At 38.3% G+C, this 23804-nt stretch overlaps 2 protein-coding genes across 4 annotated transcripts in view; both read right to left on the bottom strand.

The window, feature by feature from the left end:
- The window catches only part of IL20RB (interleukin 20 receptor beta), a 56900-nt gene extending 48569 nt beyond the window's left edge, over positions 1–8331 (bottom strand). Inside the window, exon 1 of the mRNA XM_011980334.1 lies at positions 7995–8331. Within this exon, the coding sequence (XP_011835724.1) occupies positions 7995–8082 (88 nt within the window). The 5' untranslated portion in view covers positions 8083–8331. The remainder of the gene's footprint in view (positions 1–7994) is intronic.
- Positions 8332–16883: 8552 nt separating this feature from the next.
- NCK1 (NCK adaptor protein 1) overlaps positions 16884–23804 on the bottom strand; it is a 108099-nt gene continuing 101178 nt past the window's right edge. For all 3 annotated transcript variants that reach the window (XM_011980323.1, XM_011980319.1, XM_011980326.1), the window contains 2 exons: positions 19699–20411; positions 16884–17751 (listed from right to left, as the gene is read on the bottom strand). In XM_011980323.1, coding sequence (XP_011835713.1) covers positions 17557–17751; positions 19699–20411 — 908 coding nt within the window. In that variant the 3' untranslated portion in view covers positions 16884–17556. The remainder of the gene's footprint in view (positions 17752–19698; positions 20412–23804) is intronic.

The raw sequence follows: 23804 nt of genomic DNA, 5'->3' as shown, positions 1-23804 counted from the left end.
TGAGGCAGGAGAATTGCTTGAACCTGGGAGGCGGAGGTTGCAGTGAGCTGAGATTGCACCACTGCGCTGCAGCCTGGATGACAGAGCAAGACTCCATCTCAAAAAAAGAGAGAGAGAGAGAGAGAGAGAAAAGAAAAAAAAAAGAAAGAAAGAAAGAAAGAAAAAGAAAGAAAGAAAACAAAACAAAGAAACTAGAATAACTAAAACCATTTTAATTATAAAGTGAGAGGAATCAATCTACCCAATTCCAAGACTTACAGTAATTAAAACTATGTAGTATTGGCAAAGGAATAGACCCAAGATAAATGGAACAGAATAGAGATTCCAGAAATAAATCCACACAAATGTGCTCAACTGCTTTTTGACAATTCCAGACAAAAGTAATCCTAAAATCCAACAGGCTTTTAGGCCCGGCATGGCAGCTCACACCTGTAATCCCAGAACTTTGGGAGGCCAAGGCAAGTGAATCACTTGAGCTCAGGAGTTAGAGACCAGCCTGGGGAATATGGCGAAACCCCATCTCTATAAAAAAATACAAAAATTAGCCAGGCATGGTGGTCCCAGCTAAGATAGTCCCAGCTACTTCGGAGGCTAAGGTGGAAGGTCACCTGAATCCAGGAGGTTGAGACCATAGCGAGCTGTGATTGCGGCATTACACTCTAGCCTGGGTGACAGAGTGTGACCCTGTCTCAAAAAAAAAAGGGCTTTAAACAAGTAATACTGGAACAATTGGATATCTGCAGGCAAAAAAAAAAGGAAAAAAAAAAAAGAACCTCAATCTAAACCTCATACCTTATGCAAAAAAATGTAAAATACAAAACTCTAAAACTTTTAGGAAAAAAGCAGGAGAAAATCTTCAGGGCTGGGCAAAAAGTTCTTAGACCTGACACCAAAGGCAAAATCCATAAAAGACAAAACATGATTTTATTTTATCAAAATTAAAAAACTTTTGCTATGCAAAAGCCCATGTTAAGAGGATGAGATGACAATTTGCAAAGTGAAAAAAAAATTGCAAACCACTATCTCACAAAGAACTAGTAACTAGAACACATACAAAATTCTCAAAACTCAGCAGTAGAAAAATCAATCCAATTTAAAAATGGGCAAAGGATATGAATAGACATTTCACCAAAGGGGATATATAGATGGCAAATAAGCACACTATTAGCTATTAGGGAAATCCAAATTAAAATCACAATGAGATAGCATTCACAGTTATCAGAATGGCTAAAAGTTTTTAAAGTTACAAAATCAAATGCTGGCAAGGATGCAGAGCAAGTGGATCACTTATACATTGTTGGTAGGAATGTAAAATGATACTCTTTTTCAAAATAGTTTGGCAGTTTCTTGTAAAACTAAACATGTAGTTACTATATGATCTAGCAATTACACTCTTCGGCATTTATCTCAGAGAAATGAAAACTTTACATCACGTAAGACCTGCACACAAATATTCGTAGTCAAGCTAGAATCGGCCCAGATGTCCTTCAACAGGTGAATGGTTGGTTAGACAAACTGTAGTACATTCATACCACGGAAGAGGGAAACAGATTCTCTAAAACCTCCAGAAGGAATGTAGTCCTGCCCATACCTTGATGTTAGCCCAGTGAAATAATGAACAGATTAACTGTATTTTGAAATAATTTCAGACTTTCAGAAGAGTTGCAAAATAATACAGAGAGCTCTCATATACTCTTCACTCAGCCCTCCGTATGTACATAACCATAGCACAATTATAGAAAATTAAGATATTAATATTAATGCAATATTATTAACTAAGCTTCAGTATTTAATCAAATTTCATCAGTTTTTTCCCTAATGCTTTTCTTTCTTTCTTTCTTTCTTTTTTTTTGCCAAAATCCAATTCAGGATTTTCATTTAACTGTCATGTCTAGTTAGTCTCCTCCAAACTGTTCTCAGTCTGTCTTTGTCTTTTTTAATGATCTTGACTTTTTTTTTTTTTTTTTTGAGACAAAGTCTTGTTCTGTTGCCAGACTGGAGTGCAGTGGTGCAATCTTGTCTCACTGCAACCTCTGCCTCCCAGGTTCAAGTGATTCTCCTGCCTCAGCCTCCCAAGTAGCTGGGACTACAGGCACATGTCACCACACTTGGCTAATTTTTGTATTTTTAGTAAAGACAGGGTTTCACCATGTTGGCCAGGATGGTCTCGATCTCCTGACCTCGTGATCCGCCTGCCTTGGCCTTCCAAAGTGCTGGGATTACAGTCACACCTAGCCGACCTTGACATTTTTTAGGAGTACTCATCAGTTGTTTTGTAGAACATATCTCAGTTCGGTTTTGTCTGATATTTTCACATGATTTGATTGAGGTTACACATTTTTTCCAGACACTCACAGGGAGTACATGATATCAATACATTTTGTTACCGGTGATGTTAATTGCCCTGATCACTTGGTTAAGAAAGTGTCTCTACTGTAAAGCTACCATTTTCCCCTGTATAGTTAATAAATACCTTGGGGGAGATACTTTGAGACTGTGCAAATATTCCATTTCTCCTTAAACTTTCACCTATTAATTTTAACATCTACTGATGGATATTTCTTGTAACAATTATTGCTGTGATGTTCTAGTAGTGATATTTTATTTAATTGTATTCTTTTGTGAAGAAGAGCTGTTCCTTCTCCACCATTTATTTATTTATTCAATTATTTATTTTTACCAGTATGGACTCATGGATATTTTAATTTATTCTGTAGAGTCCAACACTATTGTTATTTTGTTATTCAAATTGTTCTAGCTTTTGGCCAATGGGAATACTTTCAAGTTGCCTGTGTCCTTTTAACTTGTTCCCACCCCTTTTACTCATGTTATTTTTATTGATATTTAAATTTTTGGAATACTTTTAGATTTACAGAATAATTGCAGAGATAGTACACAGTGTTCCTATATATCCTTCACCCAACTTCCTGAATGCTAACATCTTATGTAACCGTAAAACATTTGTCAAAACTAAAAAGCCAATATTGGGACATTATTGTTAACTAAACTCCGGAGTTTATTTCAATTTCACTAGTTTTTCCACTAAGGTCTTTCTTCTATCCCAGGATCCAATCCAGGATACTATGTTAACTGTTAAACTTAGGCCCTCATCCTTTTATAATCACTTCATTACTTACCACAAAATGCTCTTGTCTCATCTTGTTTTTTCCCTGCCCAGTCCTGGAATCAATCACTTCTCTAAGGAGCCCCACCCATGGAGTTTTGAAAAAGTCCCAACATCCAGACAGCACCCTAGATTAACTCAGAATCTCTAGCTGTGAAGTCACGGAATTTAGCTTTTAAAAAGTTCCCCAGGTAATTCCAATGTGCATTTGAGATTGGGAACCACAGATCTAGACTTTACTTCTGGTGGCTAAAGAATAGTTAAAATTTTGTTAAATTCCCAAATGTCAAAGACTTTAGTGTACTTCTCAGCAGGCTCTTAGGCTCCCTGAAGACAAATTTTTTAAATCTCTGCAATCAGCACACATCCCAGAACCTGGTATATAAACGGTGTTAAAAGAATGAAAGTTGAACAAGTAAACTAAGCTTTGGCTTCCTTGGGGAAATTAGCCTAGGTCTAACTCTTTTAACTCTCATTCATCTTTAAATCAGACCCTTTTTGCTGCTGAACACCTATTTCATAAAACCTTGAGTGAGTCAGTCCAAGGGAAGTAGCGTGAAGCCTACCCACCATAAAGCCCTGGGGTAACCTTTCCAGGCAAAAATCTTTGCATCTCTTCTCTGAAGCACGCTCAGTGGGTCTGATGTCCACTCCCTTTATTTTCTTCTTCTGCCACCTTTACCTCTATCTTCTGTCACCTTTACCTCTAACGGCCTTTAAGGCTAATGCATTAGAAAAGGTAGCACCATTTTCTTTATTTCCTTTCCTTTGTCCCTCCTCCCTTCTTCTACCTTGTTTTAATGTCTCAGCTTCTTCTGCAGAGAAGTGTAAAGGGCACAGGCTCTGGAGCAGACCAAACCATCATCAAATCCCAATTCCCCCACTTACTAGATATATGTACTTGGACAAATAACTGAACCTCTCTTAGTCTCTATCCCTAATGTGTGGAGTGGGGATAACACCTGCCTTGCAGGATTCATGTGAGAAGTCAAAAGAACATTTTTGCTAACCTAAGGCAAAATGTGTACTCAGAAATAGCAGTTGTGATTGTCATTGTTATTATTACTATTGGTAGCAGAATCAGCTTTCTGAATCACACACTATTATTTGGGAGGGACAGGACAAGGCAAATGATTTCTATGAAAGACAGCCATGGCCGGGTGCGGTGGCTCACACTTGTAATCCCAGCATTTTGGGAGGCCAAGGCAGACAAATCATGAGGTCAAGAGATTGAGACCATCCTGGCCAACACGGTGAAACCCTGTCTTTACTAAAAATACAAAAATTAGCTGGGCGTGGTGGCATGTGCCTGTAGTCCCAGTTACTCGGGAGGCTGAGGTAGGATAATTGCTTGAACCCGGGAGGTGGAGGTTGCAGTGAGCCAAGATCGCACCACTGCACTCCAGCCTGGCGACAGAGTGAGACTCCGTCTCAAAAACAAAACAAAACAAAACAAACAAACAAACAAACAAAAAACACATCCACAACTCTACCCATCTGTCCAGTGATCTAGTAACCAACAGAAGTTCATTCAGAATTTGCAGAATTCATCACAGGCACCTACACAATCCAGAGGAAATGGTCAAAACTGCATAAAGGCAACCTCAGCTAAAGCAATTATCTACTGATACCATCATCTGTATAGCCAACAGATAACGATAACCAACATTTGGGGGTGGGGAAATGTTGAAGTCTTCAAAGTGCTTTTGTTTGTGTCATCTTATTTAACCCCTCATAACCTGAAAGTGGCTGTTATGACCATTTCACAGGTAGGGAAACTGACGTTACATGATTGAGTCCTGAGCTAGTGAGTGACAGAGCCAAAACTCACACACAGGTCTTTCTGGCGCTGACCTCCTTGTGATTTCGCCACTGAGGTTTTTTTGGTGTGTGTGTGTTTTCTATGTAAGTGTGTAAGTGTCAGAAGTGCACACTCACCTCCAGATCTGTTTAAAATAGGAGTTTTCAAGAAAAGACTTATAAGACTGGCGCCATTGAAGAAAATGTCAAGTCAAAAAATGCTGGGCTTTCCTCTTCTCATTCACCCTCCCATCTTCTCATTTCAGCTTAGTGGAGGGATGTTTTCTTGGCAACAGTTTTGTTCCAACAACTAAATAACCAACCAACTAACTAACCAAACAACCAGCATGCTTAGCCTGTGCTAAGGGATGTGGGGACACCAGAAAAGATGCCCAGGCCCAGGCCCTCCAGGCCAGTGCTGGAAAGACTACCTTGTTTTAATGTCTCAGCTTCTTCTGCAGAGAAGTGTAAAGGGCACAGGCTCTGGAGCAGACCAAACCATCATCAAATCCCAATTCCCCCACTTACTAGATATATGTACTTGGACAAATAACTGAACCTCTCTTAGTCTCTATCCCTAATGTGTGGAGTGGGGATAACACCTGCCTTGCAGGATTCATGTGAGAAGTCAAAAGAACATTTTTGCTAACCTAAGGCAAAATGTGTACTCAGAAATAGCAGTTGTGATTGTCATTGTTATTATTACTATTGGTAGCAGAATCAGCTTTCTGAATCACACACTATTATTTGGGAGGGACAGGACAAGGCAAATGATTTCTATGAAAGACAGCCATGGCCGGGTGCGGTGGCTCACACTTGTAATCCCAGCATTTTGGGAGGCCAAGGCAGACAAATCATGAGGTCAAGAGATTGAGACCATCCTGGCCAACACGGTGAAACCCTGTCTTTACTAAAAATACAAAAATTAGCTGGGCGTGGTGGCATGTGCCTGTAGTCCCAGCTACTCGGGAGGCTGAGGTAGGATAATTGCTTGAACCCGGGAGGTGGAGGTTGCAGTGAGCCAAGATCGCACCACTGCACTCCAGCCTGGCGACAGAGTGAGACTCCGTCTCAAAAACAAAACAAAACAAAACAAACAAACAAACAAACAAAAAACACATCCACAACTCTACCCATCTGTCCAGTGATCTAGTAACCAACAGAAGTTCATTCAGAATTTGCAGAATTCATCACAGGCACCTACACAATCCAGAGGAAATGGTCAAAACTGCATAAAGGCAACCTCAGCTAAAGCAATTATCTACTGATACCATCATCTGTATAGCCAACAGATAACGATAACTAACATTTGGGGGTGGGGAAATGTTGAAGTCTTCAAAGTGCTTTTGTTTGTGTCATCTTATTTAACCCCTCATAACCTGAAAGTGGCTGTTATGACCATTTCACAGGTAGGGAAACTGACGTTACATGATTGAGTCCTGAGCTAGTGAGTGACAGAGCCAAAACTCACACACAGGTCTTTCTGGCGCTGACCTCCTTGTGATTTCGCCACTGAGGTTTTTTTGGTGTGTGTGTGTTTTCTATGTAAGTGTGTAAGTGTCAGAAGTGCACACTCACCTCCAGATCTGTTTAAAATAGGAGTTTTCAAGAAAAGACTTATAAGACTGGCGCCATTGAAGAAAATGTCAAGTCAAAAAATGCTGGGCTTTCCTCTTCTCATTCACCCTCCCATCTTCTCATTTCAGCTTAGTGGAGGGATGTTTTCTTGGCAACAGTTTTGTTCCAACAACTAAATAACCAACCAACTAACTAACCAAACAACCAGCATGCTTAGCCTGTGCTAAGGGATGTGGGGACACCAGAAAAGATGCCCAGGCCCAGGCCCTCCAGGCCAGTGCTGGAAAGAGAAGTAACCACCCGAAGCTAAAGTACCTGGGGTCAAAGAAGGGAGAGGTCTTGAAAAGATGTAGAAGGAAAAACTGAAGATGGTGCTTCTGGTGGGAAATTATAACAATAAAGGCCAGAAGGAGGAAATGAAGGTATAATATGATGACTGTTAAGCCAGCAGCTGCTTGTAGTCCATATTTGTTTTCAAGGAGTAGTGAGAAATAGGGTTAAATAAATATAGGGTGGGGCCTGAATATGCTGGGTGATGAGAGACAAACAACAGAATTTGGACACCATGTGCTGAACAACTGGACGCTGTGAAGGTTTTTAAGAAAAAAACACCATAAATTTGATGTTTAAGCCAGTTTTACACCTTTGCAAATTGTCTTAGTACTGACTTGTTGCCTGATTTAAACTAACTAGAATAATTAAATTAGTTCTGTGTAAAACACACACACACACAGAGAGAGAGGGAGAGAGAGAGGGAGAGAGAGAGAGAGAGAGAGAGAGAAAGAGAAAGTACTCAAGGCTCCCATCAACACTGCAAAGTGCCTAGTGTCTTGGAGTATCAAAATTAAAAGTTTTTCTTAAACATGATTTGACATGAACAAACATCAAAGGCTAAAGAGTTCCAAGTTTAAGACATTAAAGCAGGTAGATACAAGCAACCAGGAGCGGAGCAGAGAAAATCATGTAATCGCACTGGCAGGGAAAACATCCTAAACCAAATACTTTTTAGAATGCTATGGAGTACCTTTTCTTCAATGACCAGGAGAGAAATCCAATTTTTTTAAGTCTTGTATCCAATGTTAAGCTCACAAATTGTCTTTTTATTCATGTGTATTTTGCTAGAATCTTTGTTTTAATCTATTCTTATAGTTAACATCTCCAAGACACACACAGAAAGTCTGACAGAACTATGTTGCACTCTTTAAAACCATACAATAAGATAAATCAAAGTGCACAGAGCTCTGCTTTTATTTATTTTGATGATTTCTCTTTCTAGATTGTTCTGTGGACATTAAGAGAGATTTCCAAACAGAATGAACGCCTTTTTCTTGGGATGTGGGAATAGAGATTTAGGAGGTGATAAATCTTTTATAAAACAGACATAAGATATTCTATACACATATTTCAACCCCAGGCCCTGGGAAAGTATTTTTTGCCTTCTTAACCAATATTCAAGGCCCAAACTATTGGATGTAGTCTAATTTATACTTACCTGTGAGCAAACATGGAATCAATGCGTAGAAAAACCACATGAAAAGACTTGTCCAGATTTCTTGTAGAACCATTGTGAAAGTCTGCATTTGGTAGACTCAGTTTGACCTAGAACATTGTTTCTTTCCAGAATGAAGCATTTTGTCCATCTCAGCCATCTTTCTTCAGAATGCATATGTTGGAGCTGAGGTCTGAGTTGCAGCGAAGCCTGAATTGTTCTAGAGCCGGCCCAGGAAACTCAGAGAGGGCGGGCTCGGAAGCACCCTCCTTTCTGCCCAAACCCAGATATTGCATCAGCGGGGAGTGGCCTAGGAGAGTTCCAGAGAAAATGTAACTTTGGGGAGCTTGAGAATCTGCCTGTGAGCAATACCCACACCACAGGCTCTGTCCTAGAGGACCCTGCACATCCCTAGGAGCCAATGAGCGGGCAGGATTATCTCCCTCCCTCATTAAATAGCTGTTCTCTTCTAAATTTCTCTGTGAATTCATTCAAGCTGGGTACTGAGCAGCTCTTTTTTCTAATACATGCCCACTTCAGAAAAACTAGAGATATTTGAAAAAATTTAAAATACCTTTCTAAAAGTCAGGAGGGTAAAGAAGAATATATAGCTTCATATGTGCATGCATTTGCAAAAAGAAAAACTGAAAGAAGATGTAAGAAATGAACAAGATTGGTTACCTTGAGATCACTTACCTTTACTCTGGAAAGTGGGAATTGGAAAGGTGGAAGAGAAAAATGGGAACAAGACTTCTGACTGAATATCTTTGTATATCGTTTGATTACTGAGTCATGTGAATGTACTACTGAAAAATTAAAACCAATTTCAAGAGGTGGAAGAAAAACCTTATGATAGTATTTAGCTCCTTAAAATTTAGCCCTTGAAGGACTTTAACCATCCTAATGTGCAAATACAATAGTGGAATAAACATGGGTTCTAGAGTATAATGTATTTTGGTTCAAGTTTCAGAACTTATAATGTAACCTTGGGGAAGTTGGTCATTTATTCATTCAAGAAACAGTCACTGAAGGCCTACTATGTGCTAGTTCTTAGGAATTCAACAGTCCATTCCCTCAACAAGAATTTCCCAACTAGTGGAGAAGATGGACGCAGGAATAATCATAAGTTCATTTTTAAAATGAAGTGACAACAATATTCATAAGGGAATATAGGATCACTAAAAAGAAACATCTAACCCAGTTTGTAGGATCACAGAAAGCTTCCTGAAGGAGATGACTCCAGGACTGGGTGTTAAACTCCAGAAAAAAAAATCAGCCAGGAATGTTGTTTTTAGGAAACAAGAAGAAGTTTGGTGCAACACGAGAACAAGGTTGAAACGACGAGAAATAGGGCTTAATGACAGACAGAAACAGGATTCTAGAGAGTTTTGAATGCCTTACTGAGGAGCTTGGAATTTATCCTGAGAGGAATGAATGCCAAAGGAAGGGTTCAAAGCTCAAATATGACTATGTCATTCCCTGCATTTGAGCTTTAAAAAGTTTGTAACTAGGGTGGAGAAAACAGCACACGGTGCCAGATTGAAGGCAGGAGGGCCACGAGGGAGCTACAGTAGTGATCTAGGCGACAGACACTGTTGGCTTCCACTAGGTTTCTCATGTCTGTAGAGAGAAATGACCAAATTCAAAAGATAAAGAAGGTAGAACTGGAAAGCTTCTGGATATTGAGTGGATTAAGAGGGCTGGGGAGGAGGAGCCAAACACGACTTTCAGGTTCTGAGTTTGGGTAACTGGGTGGATGGCAGCATCTCAAGTGAAATAATGAAGTGGGTGGAGTGTGGTCAGGACAGGCAGGATTGGGGGTGCTATAGAAAAAGGCTGCACATGTTCAGCTTGAGAAATTTGAACTTAGATGCTTATATGGGCAGGGGAGTCTCCAGTATATAAATCATCTTTGTTTCCGGTTGATTGGTGTCAATTTTTTAGTTGTGTTTCTTCAGGCAAGTCATTTAAACTATCTGCTTTATGGTTCTCATCTGAAAATTGGGAACAATTATTAGTATCTGACTCAGGGCTGTTGTGAGCACTAAGTGAGACTTAGAACAGGATCTGGCACAAAAAAAAGTATACAATAAACATTGCTGTATATCTTTTTACCACACCATAGCCAAGAAAACTTGGTGCATATTTTCCTTGATCCCAGCACTGTGAGTCAGTAGTCACATCTGTGCTTTGACCTCTGGTCACTAGCTGCTTGTACAGTCTCTCACTGCTCCTCTTAAGAGTGCTTCATACATGGCCTCAACGTCTGTCCCCAATCTTACCTTTGTTCTCCATCTTGGCTTCCTGATTCCTCTCTTCTAAGTTCACTTCTGCTCACAGTTCCAGCATGTCAAAAGTTAACAATATAAGCCAATGTCTACTGGTTATCTATTATCTGCCAGGATTTGTCCTAAAGGGTTTCTACACACTATATACATGTCCATATATTATACAACAGACTTGCAAGGTAAGATATGATTTGATTCTCCACTTTTCAGGTGAGAATACAGGGCTCAGGGAAATTAACTTACTGTAGATCACAGCTCGTCAGGGATGGAAACAGGAATTCCAACTGAGGTCTGCGTAACTCCAAGCTTTTTTCACTCACCTTAATTGCCTCCCAGTTAGCATCAAAGGAATGCTTCAGTGTGTCTGCGGGACAGAGGAGTGATCCAAGAGATCAGCAAAGGCTTTAGGGAATAGGCAGACCTCAATATGAGGTTCCGGATGTACCAATTAGATATGGGTAGGAGGGGAAGAGAGGCACACTGTTCATCATTCCTTTTGGGAGAATGATATGAGCAAGGATGGAAAGGTAGAGGGGAACATGACTGAATTAAGAGGATGAAAAGGAAAGTAAACAGAGAAAATGGAAGAAAGAATAAGAATCATGTAGCTATGCTGTCGGAGAAGAAGAGTTGTTCACCAAACTTTGAAGTGTTACGATGGATAGTTAGCTCCACCTGCTCATGGGTCCCTGTCAAGACACTCCTGTCCAGCACTACCATGCTCTGGCAAGACAGTACTGCCTGCCAGTCGTTCGTAAGCCATTGCACAGAGTCTGCCCTGGGCTCAGCACACCTCAAGGGGCACTGATAATGCCATCTGTCTGTCATATTTTTTGAACAATAATCCGTTTCAAGCCTGGGTCATGACCCAGCAAGCAACTCAGACCACCCACCTCTACCTGGGCTGTATCACTGGGTGAGGACTTCTGGAGGGCTGTGCCTCACCTGCTAACCCCTAACATTCCTGGATGATCCCTGACCCTGATTTTGCCTTTCTCTTCTGGCTTTGGGGTGCCCCTCTATAGAAAGAGAAGTTGTAATGTCTTGTCTATGCAACATGCACAACGAAACTTCTCTATCCTGTTTCCTGCACTTCTCAGGTTAATTTCTGGTGCCTTCCATGGAGGATCATCCACGTCAGAAGATAAACTGCTGGAAGAATAGACCTATTTCCTGTAAGTAGGTACAGTTCAGAAATAGGATTTTTTTTCTATTACACTATTTGCCACTTAAATCTCTGACATTTAATTATGGAAGGAAAAGCAGCAGAGAAAAGGTTTTTATGAAAAGGTTGAGGCAGTGGGGAGGGATGGGAAGTTTTGTGGCCAAGGAAGAGAACCCTAAGCTCTCTGTGCCCTGCAGGGCCAAGACTAAAATTAAGGGAAGCACCTAGGGTGCAAAATCGGAGGCACTCACTCTTAGGGTTATGCAAGTCCAGGATAGGCCCTGTGTCCTTCAATGAACTATGTGGTCAACTACTACTTTCCAGTAATCTTCCTTTCCCCTACTTAACACAGAATAGTTCCTTCCCTTTGCATTAAGATTCTTAGATATCTACATACTGTGTTTTAGCACTTCTGACATTTAGTTGGAACTCACTGTCTCAATTTTTTCTTTCTAGAAGTAACACAGGGAATTTAAATAGCGGAATTCCATTTGTCTTAGACTCTTCTAATTCATGCTTCCACCAAGTCTGTTCCAGGTGGAGTTTCACTCCTGTTGCCCAGGCTGGAGTGCAACAGCGTGATCTCAGTTCACCACAACCTCTGCCTCCCGGGTTCAAACGATTCTCCTGCCTCAGCCTCCCAATGGCTGGGATTACAAGCATGTGCCACCACGCCTAGCTGATTTTGTATTTTTAGTAGAGACTCTGTTTCTCCACATTGGTCAGGCTGGTCTTGAACTCCCGACCTCAGGTGATCCGCCTGCCTTGGCCTCCTAAAGTGCTGGGATTACAGGTGTGAGTCACTGTGCCCAGTCCCAGGTAGAATTTCTACACATTTTTAGAACCTAATTTTCAGGGCTCCTGCATTCCTTTTTCACTTCTGAAACACTTCCATTTTTCAATTTCCTCCCAAATGTTTACTGTCTGGTCATCAGGAATTTAACCTCCACGGTTTCCTTAGAGTGTGCTCAATTAGAACCCTTAAGTCGGCCAAACTGTCCTTTCTGTAGTTAGCTTTTTCTGACATCCCCCCAAAAAACTCCTCTTAAAATGGAGAATCAGGGTTTATTCAGAATAGCCTTCTGTAGTTAAATGCTCCGCATTTCAATAAAATACCATTTTGGTCAAATTTAAAATCTGAAAACCAGAAACAATGCTCTGTAATAGTGAAGTTCCACATAATTTTCAGATGATTTTGGTTGCTGTATTTTATTCAGTCACGGGTTGTTCATAGTCATCAGTGATTCTATTAAGTGAAGCACACAGTATACTCAAAGGTCAATTTTATCAGAGGCCTCTTTTTATCATCCTATATAAATTAACACCCTCACCCTCACTCAACCCTCACCCTGCTCTATTTTAATTCAGAGCTCTTCTCCATTATGTATTACATCACTAAAACATAAGTTTTATAAAAACTTTGTCTATTTTCTTCACTATTACATTGCTAGAACAGTCTCAGCTCAGCAATATTTGAGGTGAGCTGGTTGGATAAATTGATTATGAGTATCTCCAAAAGGTATTTAAACATAAAATCACACATAGAGAGATGTAACCATTAACAAAATATTTTCATCTTGACATCATCATATGCCCTGATGAATTTGTTCTCTATAACATCCCCCTTGAGAAAATATCAAGTTTGACATTACTTCTCCTAGATAAGCCATCCTTATTCGATTACTAAGTTTCCTTCAAAAGGACTCAAAAAATATCAGTTTAATAACCATTCCTGTGTTTAGCCTAAAATAGACAACACTTAACAGTCTCATTCTGGAATTCACCTTTTCGTCTCAGTAATTTCATGTAGGCTATCTGAAAAGTTTCTCCATAGTCTAAGATATAAATTATCTGAGCACAGAAATTTATTTAAAGCAACTACCTTAGAAATCTACTTTAACTCACCAGGAAATATTCTCAAAGACACTAATTTAAAACACTTCCCTCTGTGAACATGGCGGCTGACAGCTCAAACTCCTCCTCTGTTCAAAACCCCACCAAGCCTAACGCCAGTTTTACTCATTAAACAAATCTCAGCAAACTATGTATACTTTCAGATAAAAGGTGCACATCATTAGTAGAGTAGAAATAAACATTTCAGTTCCTAAGTCATTTAGTTTAGGTCATGTTACAGCAAGAAATTAGGGTGTGGGGCATGCATATCATGCTGGTCTGTCAAGTGTTAAAAAGATAGCAGAGAATTGAGTCACAAAAACTTGCTAAACACTAACAAAACCAGCCTATCAGAATCGAGTAGCAAGCCAATGCTTCTAATAATGTTTCTCCAGAAACAGTACATCTGTCATTTTTTTAAAAAAGGGTAGTGTTCAAACCACAAAATTAAGATAGCATCTATTCTATATCAAAAGTCCTTTAAGAAAAAAGTGACCTTGATTGTGAAGTCATTTGGAAAGTTAAAAGTTCTATAAATGCAAGATTATAAAGGACCTCTTATCTTCTAGCAAAGTGTTAAAATGGAAAACTTAGGGAGTACTGTAATGCCACACTCCTAATTTCTTGATTTGGACAATGTAACTGAGTGTTTCTGAAAAAAATGGTAATTTCCAGATTCCAAACCCAAAACTTTCCATGTTACAGGAAAAATAGGGAGAGTAAACTGCATGTGGAGATCTCAACTAGGGGGAAAAGGGTTGGGAGTGTGAAAGTTAATTATACAAATTGGGTAATTCTTGTCATACCCAACAAAATCAGATTCAATGCGCTAAGGGGAAAAAGTACTCGAAGGGCATAGCAGCTGCTCCACGAACTGTTTTCCACAAGCCCAGCTACTGAAACAGCCAACTGCAAACCCTCAGATCAGTTTTACCTAGTAGCTGCTGAAATGACCTGCTGTGACTCCAAGATTGGTTATATCACTGTCACACACCAGAGTTTGCCAGCTCCCAAAAACTTCTCTAGAGCCAGAGTTTTCTTTCAAAACATACGTAACATTTCTCTTTATAATAAAACTCCCAATCTTCTCTGTTCTTTGGACATACCAAAAACTACTATCTGTGTATATGCCCTGAATTACAATTCTTGCTTCCCAAATAAAACGTTTCAGAGATTCGTCTCTATATTTTGACTTCAAAATTTTATGTGAAACTCCCTAATTTTTAAATGTTGGCAATTAATTTTTTAAAGCACTGTGTGGGTTGAACAACATTTCTGTATAAGGCCACTGCGTTCAGATGTACCCTGAGGAAGGTACCCCAGCAACAAGGTGGGAGTGAAATTCAAACTTCTAGAGAAGGGCTGGGCCTGCCTAGAGAAAAAGATGCCTTTTCCTAATTCTCACAAAGGTACTACATAGACTGTGACAACCCTGCTTCTATGTAACCTCTGGATTATAAGGTAGGGCATTACAGCTGGAGGTAATTTAAGTGCCATATTCTGCAAGAATGACCTTATTCTAATCACCCAAGTTGCTCATCTTCTAGGCCTATTTATTCTTCTAGCAATGACAATAGATTGCATGAAGCCTTCCTGTTTTGTTTAGCAATATTATTTGCCACTAAATAGTGCAGGGTGCATGTGTTAACTGTATAGTGATGTATGTGTAATATACATGTGTGAATATATATTCAGCTGAATCCTAAGGATTTATGACTAAATAAGGGACACAATGGCAATTGTTTTTGTTACAAAGCTTATATAATGTTCTAAAAAACCTTCTACTAAGATTTTGGGGAAGTCATTTGTAGGAGTTAGGCAGGGTTCCATCTGTTACGTGTATTTAAATTTGAAACTACGCATTCTCCTCATGTGGAAGAAAACTTCTGTCATACTGCTCTTCCCAGGACTCTCCTTCTAGTCTAAAACCAAACATACACAGAGTAGTGTGTCATGATACACACACCAGGCTGGGAATAAGGAAACTTGGTTTCTAATACAAGTATTGTTACTATCTAGCTATGTAGATGTTTTCCAGGGTTGTTTCAGTTCTTAAAGTTACTTCAAGTATTATAAAAACAGTCACTGGTGTAAGCATTGTGTTAAGACTTTTTAAAAACTGGTAAAATGTGTAAGTACAAAATAAGTAGCTTCCAGTGAGGTTTTTATACCGTATTAAGAGCACACAATAGATATTACTGGCACACATGGGTTATCTGGGAGCTCCATAGCTATGATAAACCTAAATATGGAACAGAAATTTGCATTTTGTTTCCAGTGCTACTACATTCCTACTTTCTCAAAAGTCTGCTCTATTAATGTCAGCTCAGTGCAGTTTACTGTGAGTAGTTTATGTCTGTGATGCAAAGCATTAATTGTTCCTGTTTTACAAACATACATTTTTTTCATAAGGAAGACTGGGGAAAAACCCAGAAACGTACAGCAAATAAAAGGAAAGCCTCATCATATATATGTTAAAAATTAAGACGATGTTTACTACTAGTCATCCTACAACCATTTAAACAGTTTTCCTCAATTTATATTCATGTGATTTTACAGCAAAGAAGATAAGCATACATGAGTTTTACTTCCATCAAAAACTTAACTACTCATAATTACCTTTAACAAAGGAGCACTGAGTTAGAAAAATAATAGAATATGAACTAAAATGTTTTAAAAGCAGATGTAATAGAGATGAAAATTTGTCTTATTATATTTGGTCACTTCTGCTGCTTAGTGGGAGAAGCCATGGCTGCCACCCAGTGGCAACGTAAGTCTTTAAATGATTTTAAGATTTAAATAATAAAATATTTAAAACATTGATAAAAAAATTCACAAGTTACACAACTTCCATTTTACCATCAATAATTCTGGTGTATTAGATATCTGTTTATAACATAGCAAAGAATTAAAACATCCATATGCTTAGGCAGCATTAGGGAATTTGATGAAAGTATCATATGACATCCTACTCAGTTATGTGGCTTTAGTATTTTTCAATTAAAATATTGACGGCTACTTTACTTAAATTTAAATCTCCACAATAATAGGGGGACAAATTATGACCATAAAATACAACTGGTTTTCTTCTATAGCCTACAGAAGCAGATTAACCTCTCATCCATACACCCAAATTCCTACTTGGTTAAAAAAAAAAAAAGAAAAAATTAAAAATAATGTAATTTTCCCTAACCATGAGCACATTCTATTTTTTCCTCAGGTATACATCAGTTCTAGCGTCCCAATCAACAAAATTTAAAGCTGAAAAGAGGAAATGAAAATATGTAATACCATTCCTGATAATTACTGATATTTAGTGAGGAGAAAAAACCAAGTATCTCACTGCTTCCTATTTTTGCAAAACTTGGCCATAACTTGTTTCCCACTGGCATAAATACAACATATCCTAATACAAGATGCCCTGGTAAAATAAGTGGGATTAAAAAAAATAAATAACACTAGAGCATCTATTTACAGTTTGAAAAGCTAAATATCTCAGAGACAATTTGGCTTTCTTGAATAACCAGATAAGGGAGAAGCACTGGAAAAAAAATTAAGAAAGTGATTTTTGTTTCCAACAGTTGTAAATTAAAATTGTACAACATGTTTTCTAATCTATGTCTCATGTGTCTTTCTGTACGACTGAAGACAATGAATGCATTTTTTAAAATTAAGGCAGACACAATATACTTGGTATTTACAATGGCCTGTGACAAATACAATACCTGGAAATAATTTCTAATTTTCCATTTATTATTGCTATTTAGTCACAGAAAAGATTAACACTCTCCAAGAAATTTTAGCATATGTCATATATAGATATAATAATTTTATATAATGAAAAACCGTAACAGAACAGGGTGCCTTTACAAGGAAACAAAGGATAGGCAATAAAGGATTTCTTTCATATAAAGATTCTGATAAGCATTATTTGATTTTTTTTTTCAAAATACAAAACTGTAATATTAGAAGCAAAGGGAAAACAGCAAAGAAAAAAACAATAAAACAGAAGGCCAAGGATAAGGAACTGTTCTATGCAGATGCACTGCATACACAGTATATATGTATGGGCTGAATTATAATAAAAATACTTATTGTCAATTCTCATAAAGGTTTAGAAACAGCAATTTCCAATCAAGCACGATGGACCCAACATTTTCTCAGTCTTCAATTACATGACAAATTACAGCTATGCAGCAGTCACTTCTGGTCAGCAGTATCATGATAAATGCTTGACAAGATATAATTTTTCTCCTTGTTCACTTGTAAAAATTGGTGCCTTTTTGTAATGTTCTACAAGTTCTTCCATGGTGCTGAATTTACGCTGCCCAATGCAGTAGACAGTCTCTTTTAGTTGGACTTTAAAATGCTTGTTTTTCCCTTGTGCTTTTAGTGATACTGAGAAATCATTTGGCTAAAAGAGAAAAAAAAATACAGTAAACATTTTGAAAGCCCTCTATCAGTATTTTATATTAAACTAAAAGCTAAAATTTAAGCACTAAGTCCTAGGTACCATGGTAAATTATTTACATAGATTTATCTCCTTTACTCCCTAAAACAAAACCCTTTTTACAGATGTGAAAACTGAGTCTCAGGGAAGCTATTAATAAATTGGCCAGTATCATCCATCTAGTTAACAACAGAGCCAGGATTCAAACCTGCGTAATCAAAAGTCTCTTAACACCCACAGCTCCACCAGTAGACACCCACAGCAAATCCCTTACATATCTATCCCTTACAAGAGCTATCTTCTCTCCAGTCAGAGAAACACATGAGAAAGTCTAAGATACCCACCCAACCCCTTTTCAATGTGTAGCTAACAGTAGCTGTCTTAGGGATAACACGCTGAATTCCCAAAAATGAAGAACACACAAATGAGAATTAATCTAAACTTTAAGGAAAGGCCACAAACTCAAATGCCTACAAGAGCCAAAAGAATAACGTAAACAAGTGTCAGAGTGGAAGGGTAGATGGGCAGAGAAAATGACAGTGTATCACCAATCTAAAGAAGTGGTGACTTCTCAGCTGTGATTGTTTCCCCGCAGGAATAGGGTCTCAATGTTGGTAGTTCTTCCAATTTTAAATGGTCCAAAGTCTGAATTTTTATAATAAATATCCTAATATTTAAATATGGGCAATGAATTTAAACGTTTAAAAAACACTGTGAAGGCTAAACAAAATATGCCTACTTGAGACCTAACCTTAAAAAGTATACTGCTAAAAATAATGGTATATATTGTATTTTGTCTTATATTTATGCTCAATTACCCACAAGAAAATACACACAATTCTGCATTCAAGCTATTTTCTTTTTAATTAGGTTTTTTGTTGTTGTTGTTGTTGTTACAGTCTATATCAACCCCCAAAAGCCTCTTTTTCTACAGTTACTCCCAAAGTTTCAAACAGTGAGCCAGATCAGGCAACTAACAGAAAATGGATGTCATCACTCTTCCCTACTGCCAACCAATTGCTTTTCTGAGGGATTAGGCACAGGCCCCATTTTCCTGAACTTCATATTAGAAGTTCAATTAATCTCTCTCCCCACCACACCCCACTTCCACACATTTTCTTTCAAAATTTTGTGCAATTACACATTCCCTTTTGTACAAATATACTCACGCAAAGCCAAGATTAATCATGATTTAATAAATGGAAAAGTAATGATATCTTTTATCAAGGAAAAGGGCATTTTTAAGGAAAATGAGTGTCATCAAATTCTAATATCCTAAACAGTATCTAAAAGAGACCATGAAACCATACTATTTTTCAACTTTTATGGTTTTATAGTTTTATTGTTTACTAGTATTGCAATATAATTTACCTTTTATTGCAAATGCATTTCAAACACAGTGTTAAAATAGGTTTTTTGAGATTACAATAAAAAGTGTATTCCAATTTCCAAGTAACCAATTTATGAAGAAACTTAGTATCAATTTTTTAAATTCAGGGATTTCCTATGTCATAAGGACTACAGTGACTATCTTCTTACACATTGTATCCAATAGCAATTTTTAAAATGTTTCCCAATTTAATCTACAGTATTATTCTACATTCAATGAAGAAGTCAATGTTCCATTTTCTCCATTTAGTTTAATGCAACAGAAAATATATCAGGAATGCAAAATCAACAGAACTAGAAAAGACCAAATAACTCAGCATGTAGCATCACTGCCACAACTCTCTTTCATTGAAAATAGATCGCTAGAAAGAATGCTGACTTTAGCTTTGGAACATTTATGCTTATGTTATGTCCCAGCTTGTTACCGGGTTAACTTTAGGGAAGCCACTTAACCTCTCCATTTCTCTTTTTCTTTTTAATACACAGAGCTCTATTTGTATTTACATCTGAAAATCAACTTACCGAAGATTCACTATCTCGAATGAGGAAATCCCCTTCGTGTCCTCTTTCGTTTAATGCCATTTCTGCTTGATGCCTGGTGACTTTGCCATAATACCAAGGATTGCCAGCAAACTTTCCCGTGAGTGAAGGCCTAATGTAATCACACTGTGGAGGTGATGGCTCCAAACCTGAGGTTAATGGATTATTCTGCATAACGGTAACATAGTTTTTTGGTACTAGACCAACCATACCATTGATCTTCCTGCATTTCCACCATTCTGGGTCATTTTCAGGTTTTTCAATAACATCCATTACATCTCCTTTCTCGAAATTAAGTTCTTCATCGTTAGATGAGCTGAATGGGTAAAGAGCCTGTACCACATGCAACACTTGCCCGGTATTTAGGTTATTGACGACTGCTGCTAATTTCTCTGACAGAGAACCCACATGGTCACCCAAAGGACTGTCACCTTCTTCAGTTACATAGTTTGAAGGGAACCATCCAACTTGTCCATTGTAGCTACCACGCCACCACCCATCACTGCATTTCTCCATGACGATCACCTTTGTCCCCTTTATCAATGACAATTCATCCTCTCTCTCAGCCATGTAGTTAAATTTCACATAAGCGGGCATGTTGAGGTCATAGAGACGTTCCCCTGGGTCAACAAAACTATCATCAGCAGGAGATGCAGAATCTGGCACACTAGGTTTTCTTTTCACTTTTCCAATGCCTGTTGAAATTAAAAAGGGCCATGAGAGGAGAATATAAAAAATTGATTACCAAAAGAACCAATTTATTCATTATTAAAAAGGGATCTTCAACTCTATATAGATCTTGAAAGCCTTTAAACATAACAAATTTCTATGTAGTTAAAAATCATCTTTTTGGAAATAAGATACAAATTATCTTTTTCTAACCAAATAAATATTTAATTTCAGTTATTATATGACAGTTCACCATCTCTTCTCTTGTCAAAGGCCCTGAAATAACTTTATAACATAATTATGAAGTTGTCCTAAATTGATGAATTCTCTCTTAAATGTAAATATAGATTTCTTTCATAGCTACAATCTAGGTACACAAAGGCTCCACCATACCCATACTCTTCTTGTCTTAGTTTAAAGCAAGCTAGATTCTACAATAAGCTGCATAAAAATAAAATTATTTCTATCTTAAATTATAATATGATATGCAATATAAAATTGCAGTTATGTCTGGCTAATCTTCCCATTTGCTTTCTTGGTTCCCAGACCCAGATAGCGTTATTTACCTCATATGTTTATTTTAAAATATTATTTATTTGTTTTTCTCCCCTTACCCCAGTCACATGTAACCACCACAAGGGCAGGGAGTTTTGTTTGTTTACAGATAGAATCCCAAGGATCTTGTACAGTGCTTAGTACACAGTAAATGCTTAATAAATACATATGTGTTGAAAGCAATGAGAAAATCACCAAATGGTACTATCAATACAAATGTATGCTACATCAACTTCAGTCAGGCATTTTCACTGCTGCCCATTTCTTAGCGTGTGATTTTATGTTCTACTTTACCTAGAAAACAGGCCTCCCTAGGTAAAACTTCTCAAATTCCTTTTGTCTCAAAACTCTCATTATTCTCACTCTCTTTCTTCACTCAAGTCTCCAAATCCTGATCCTTCTAGGATCTTAATACTATCTTTCCGGACTCTCTTGGGACTCGACATCCTTATTTTAACCTTCCTATTCAGTCCCTTCAATTATCTAAAAACACACTCAAATCTTTTCTAATTCAAAATGAAGTTATTTTTAACTCTGCTACAACTTTTAAACTGTAACATTTTGCTAATTTTTTTTTTTTCTCTAACTGGTCCAATTTTCCCATAGAATAAACTTATACCACTCTTTTAAAAGTTGTCTTTCCCAGCTGGGCGTGGTGGCTCATGCCAGTAATCCCAGCATTTTGGGAGGCCGAGGCGGGCGGATCACAAGGTCAAGAGATCAAGACCATCCTGGCCAAACATGGTGAAACCCCATCTCTACTAAAAATACAAAACTTAGCTGGGCGTGGTGGTGCACGCCTGTAGTCCCAGCTACGCAGGAGAATTGCTTGAACCTGGAAGGTGGAGGTTGCAGTGAGTCAAGATCATGCCACTACACTCCAGCCTGGCGACAGAGCGAGACTGTCTCAAAAAAAAAAAAAGTTGTCTTTTCCTTTTCCCTCAACTTTTTCACTACTCACACTCCCAACTCTTTATTATCTGATCCTTTGTCTCCAGCATTCTAACAAAACTACTCAATTAAAACCATTCTTATGAATACATTATGTCATCTCTCCTTACTGTCAAATCAGTAACTTTTAAAGTCCTCAGCCTTCTCAAACTCTATGCAGCAACCAAGATCACAGCCCACTCTCTCCATTATGTTTTCTTCTTCTTTGACTTCCCTGAATTTCTTATTTTCCCTCCCGACCTGTTTACATATTCTTGTTTACCTCTGTCTGGGCTCCTCTAACCTTGTTATTATCACATTGCATTGTACTTGTTTACTTGTCTGTCTTCCTCAATATGAGTGAACTTCCTGAGGGCAGAAAACGAGATCTTATTCCTTTCTATCTCCAATGCTTAGCAGTACATACATCAGTAGTAGGAACAAAGGAAAAACAAAATTATTTATTCAGCAGTCAGCGAACATGCTGAATGAATAAATGAAGAATTTCTTAGCTGAAAGTGTTTCACAAGATGCCATACTTGACCTTCCTCTCTATTCCGAGGAAATCATACACTTTCATTTTCTATAATTTCTGTGCAGAAGGTTCCCAGATCTCTTTGCAGCTCTAAGACCTTTCTGGAATTCAGGCACTACAATTCTAACTGTCACTAGACACCCACAGATTGTGCCATCAGTACCTCAAACCCAACATTCATGTCCAAATACAAATAATCCAGTCTGTACCCATAAATCAACTTCTTCCTTCCTAATTTTGTTACTTCTGGTTAATGATAACCTTCTGAGAAATCCCTACATTTGGGGTGATACCACCAAAAATGGCACTGTCACTGCAAAAAGCAATGAATGCAATTAATGAGCTGGTAAATACTGTCAAAGACTCAACTTCTGCAGAATTCTGGAATCTAGTAAAAAAATAAAAATAAAAATATAAAATCTAGGGCAAGGCTTGGTGAAGAAAGAAGTTGCTGCTTTGTGGTAAAGAGAGTGCTACAGCATCCTAAGTTGCCTGCCCACTATCCCCCACACCCCAAGTCAGTGATGGCTGTGTGGATAGTAACCTGCACTCCTAATGCCAGAGGAAGCAATACAGATCTCATTTTTAAACAATTATGATTGTGGGTTTCAACTTGTCTGGCAGCTCCCTGAAGGACCTGAGCAATGGCTTGCCTTGGCTTTGCCTGACTTGCGTCATTCCCAGGTATAGGGAGTCTTCCTGGGTGGTTTTTGCAAAAATCATTTAATTGATGCAGCAGCCTGGGGCAAGGGACAACAACTGGGACAAGAAACAGACAGATGGAAAAGCCTGGACAGAAAGGGAATGGGAAAGGATATTCATGGGTAATAAGGGGTGTGTATGCCAATCAAGAAGGACGTGCACAAGGCCAGGGCTGGACGCACACTCACGAAAGGCCCAGGAAAGACCCAAGAAGACCCTAAGCTTTCACCCTGGCTGATCTTCAGGCCTTGAGCAAACAGTAAGCGAAAGGCTAAGGCAGAATTATAAATGGCATCACTAAGTGGTCAAATAGTGCCCCAACATAAATCCATCTGTAAAGATGGGGAGAGGTTTTTTTTGTTTTGTTTTTTTCTTTTGGCTCCAGGTGTTTTAATGAAACTGTCAAAACACTAGCTGATTACCAAGCAAATGGAATTAACTTCAGTGGCCCCACATGACCAGAACCATAGACCTTATAAAAATAGCTTAGAAAAGTCACTAAACAAGCAAACAAAAACCACTCACAATAAGCAGCAATAATAAGCCCTGGGGAGGGGATAGAATCTGATGCTGAAAGCAGAGGAGCCAACCAAGAATTCTACATTTAGCAAAACTGTCCTTCAAAAATGAAGGAGAACATAAGACATTCCCAGATAAACAAAAACTAAAGGAATTCATCACTACCAGACCTGTGCTA

Source organism: Mandrillus leucophaeus, unplaced genomic scaffold (assembly GCF_000951045.1).
Source record: "Mandrillus leucophaeus isolate KB7577 unplaced genomic scaffold, Mleu.le_1.0 Scaffold1040, whole genome shotgun sequence".
In the NCBI taxonomy this organism is placed as follows: Eukaryota; Metazoa; Chordata; class Mammalia; order Primates; family Cercopithecidae; genus Mandrillus; species Mandrillus leucophaeus.
The sequence above is the reverse complement of the archived record's forward strand: the minus strand, read 5'-3'. Positions and strand labels throughout refer to the sequence as shown.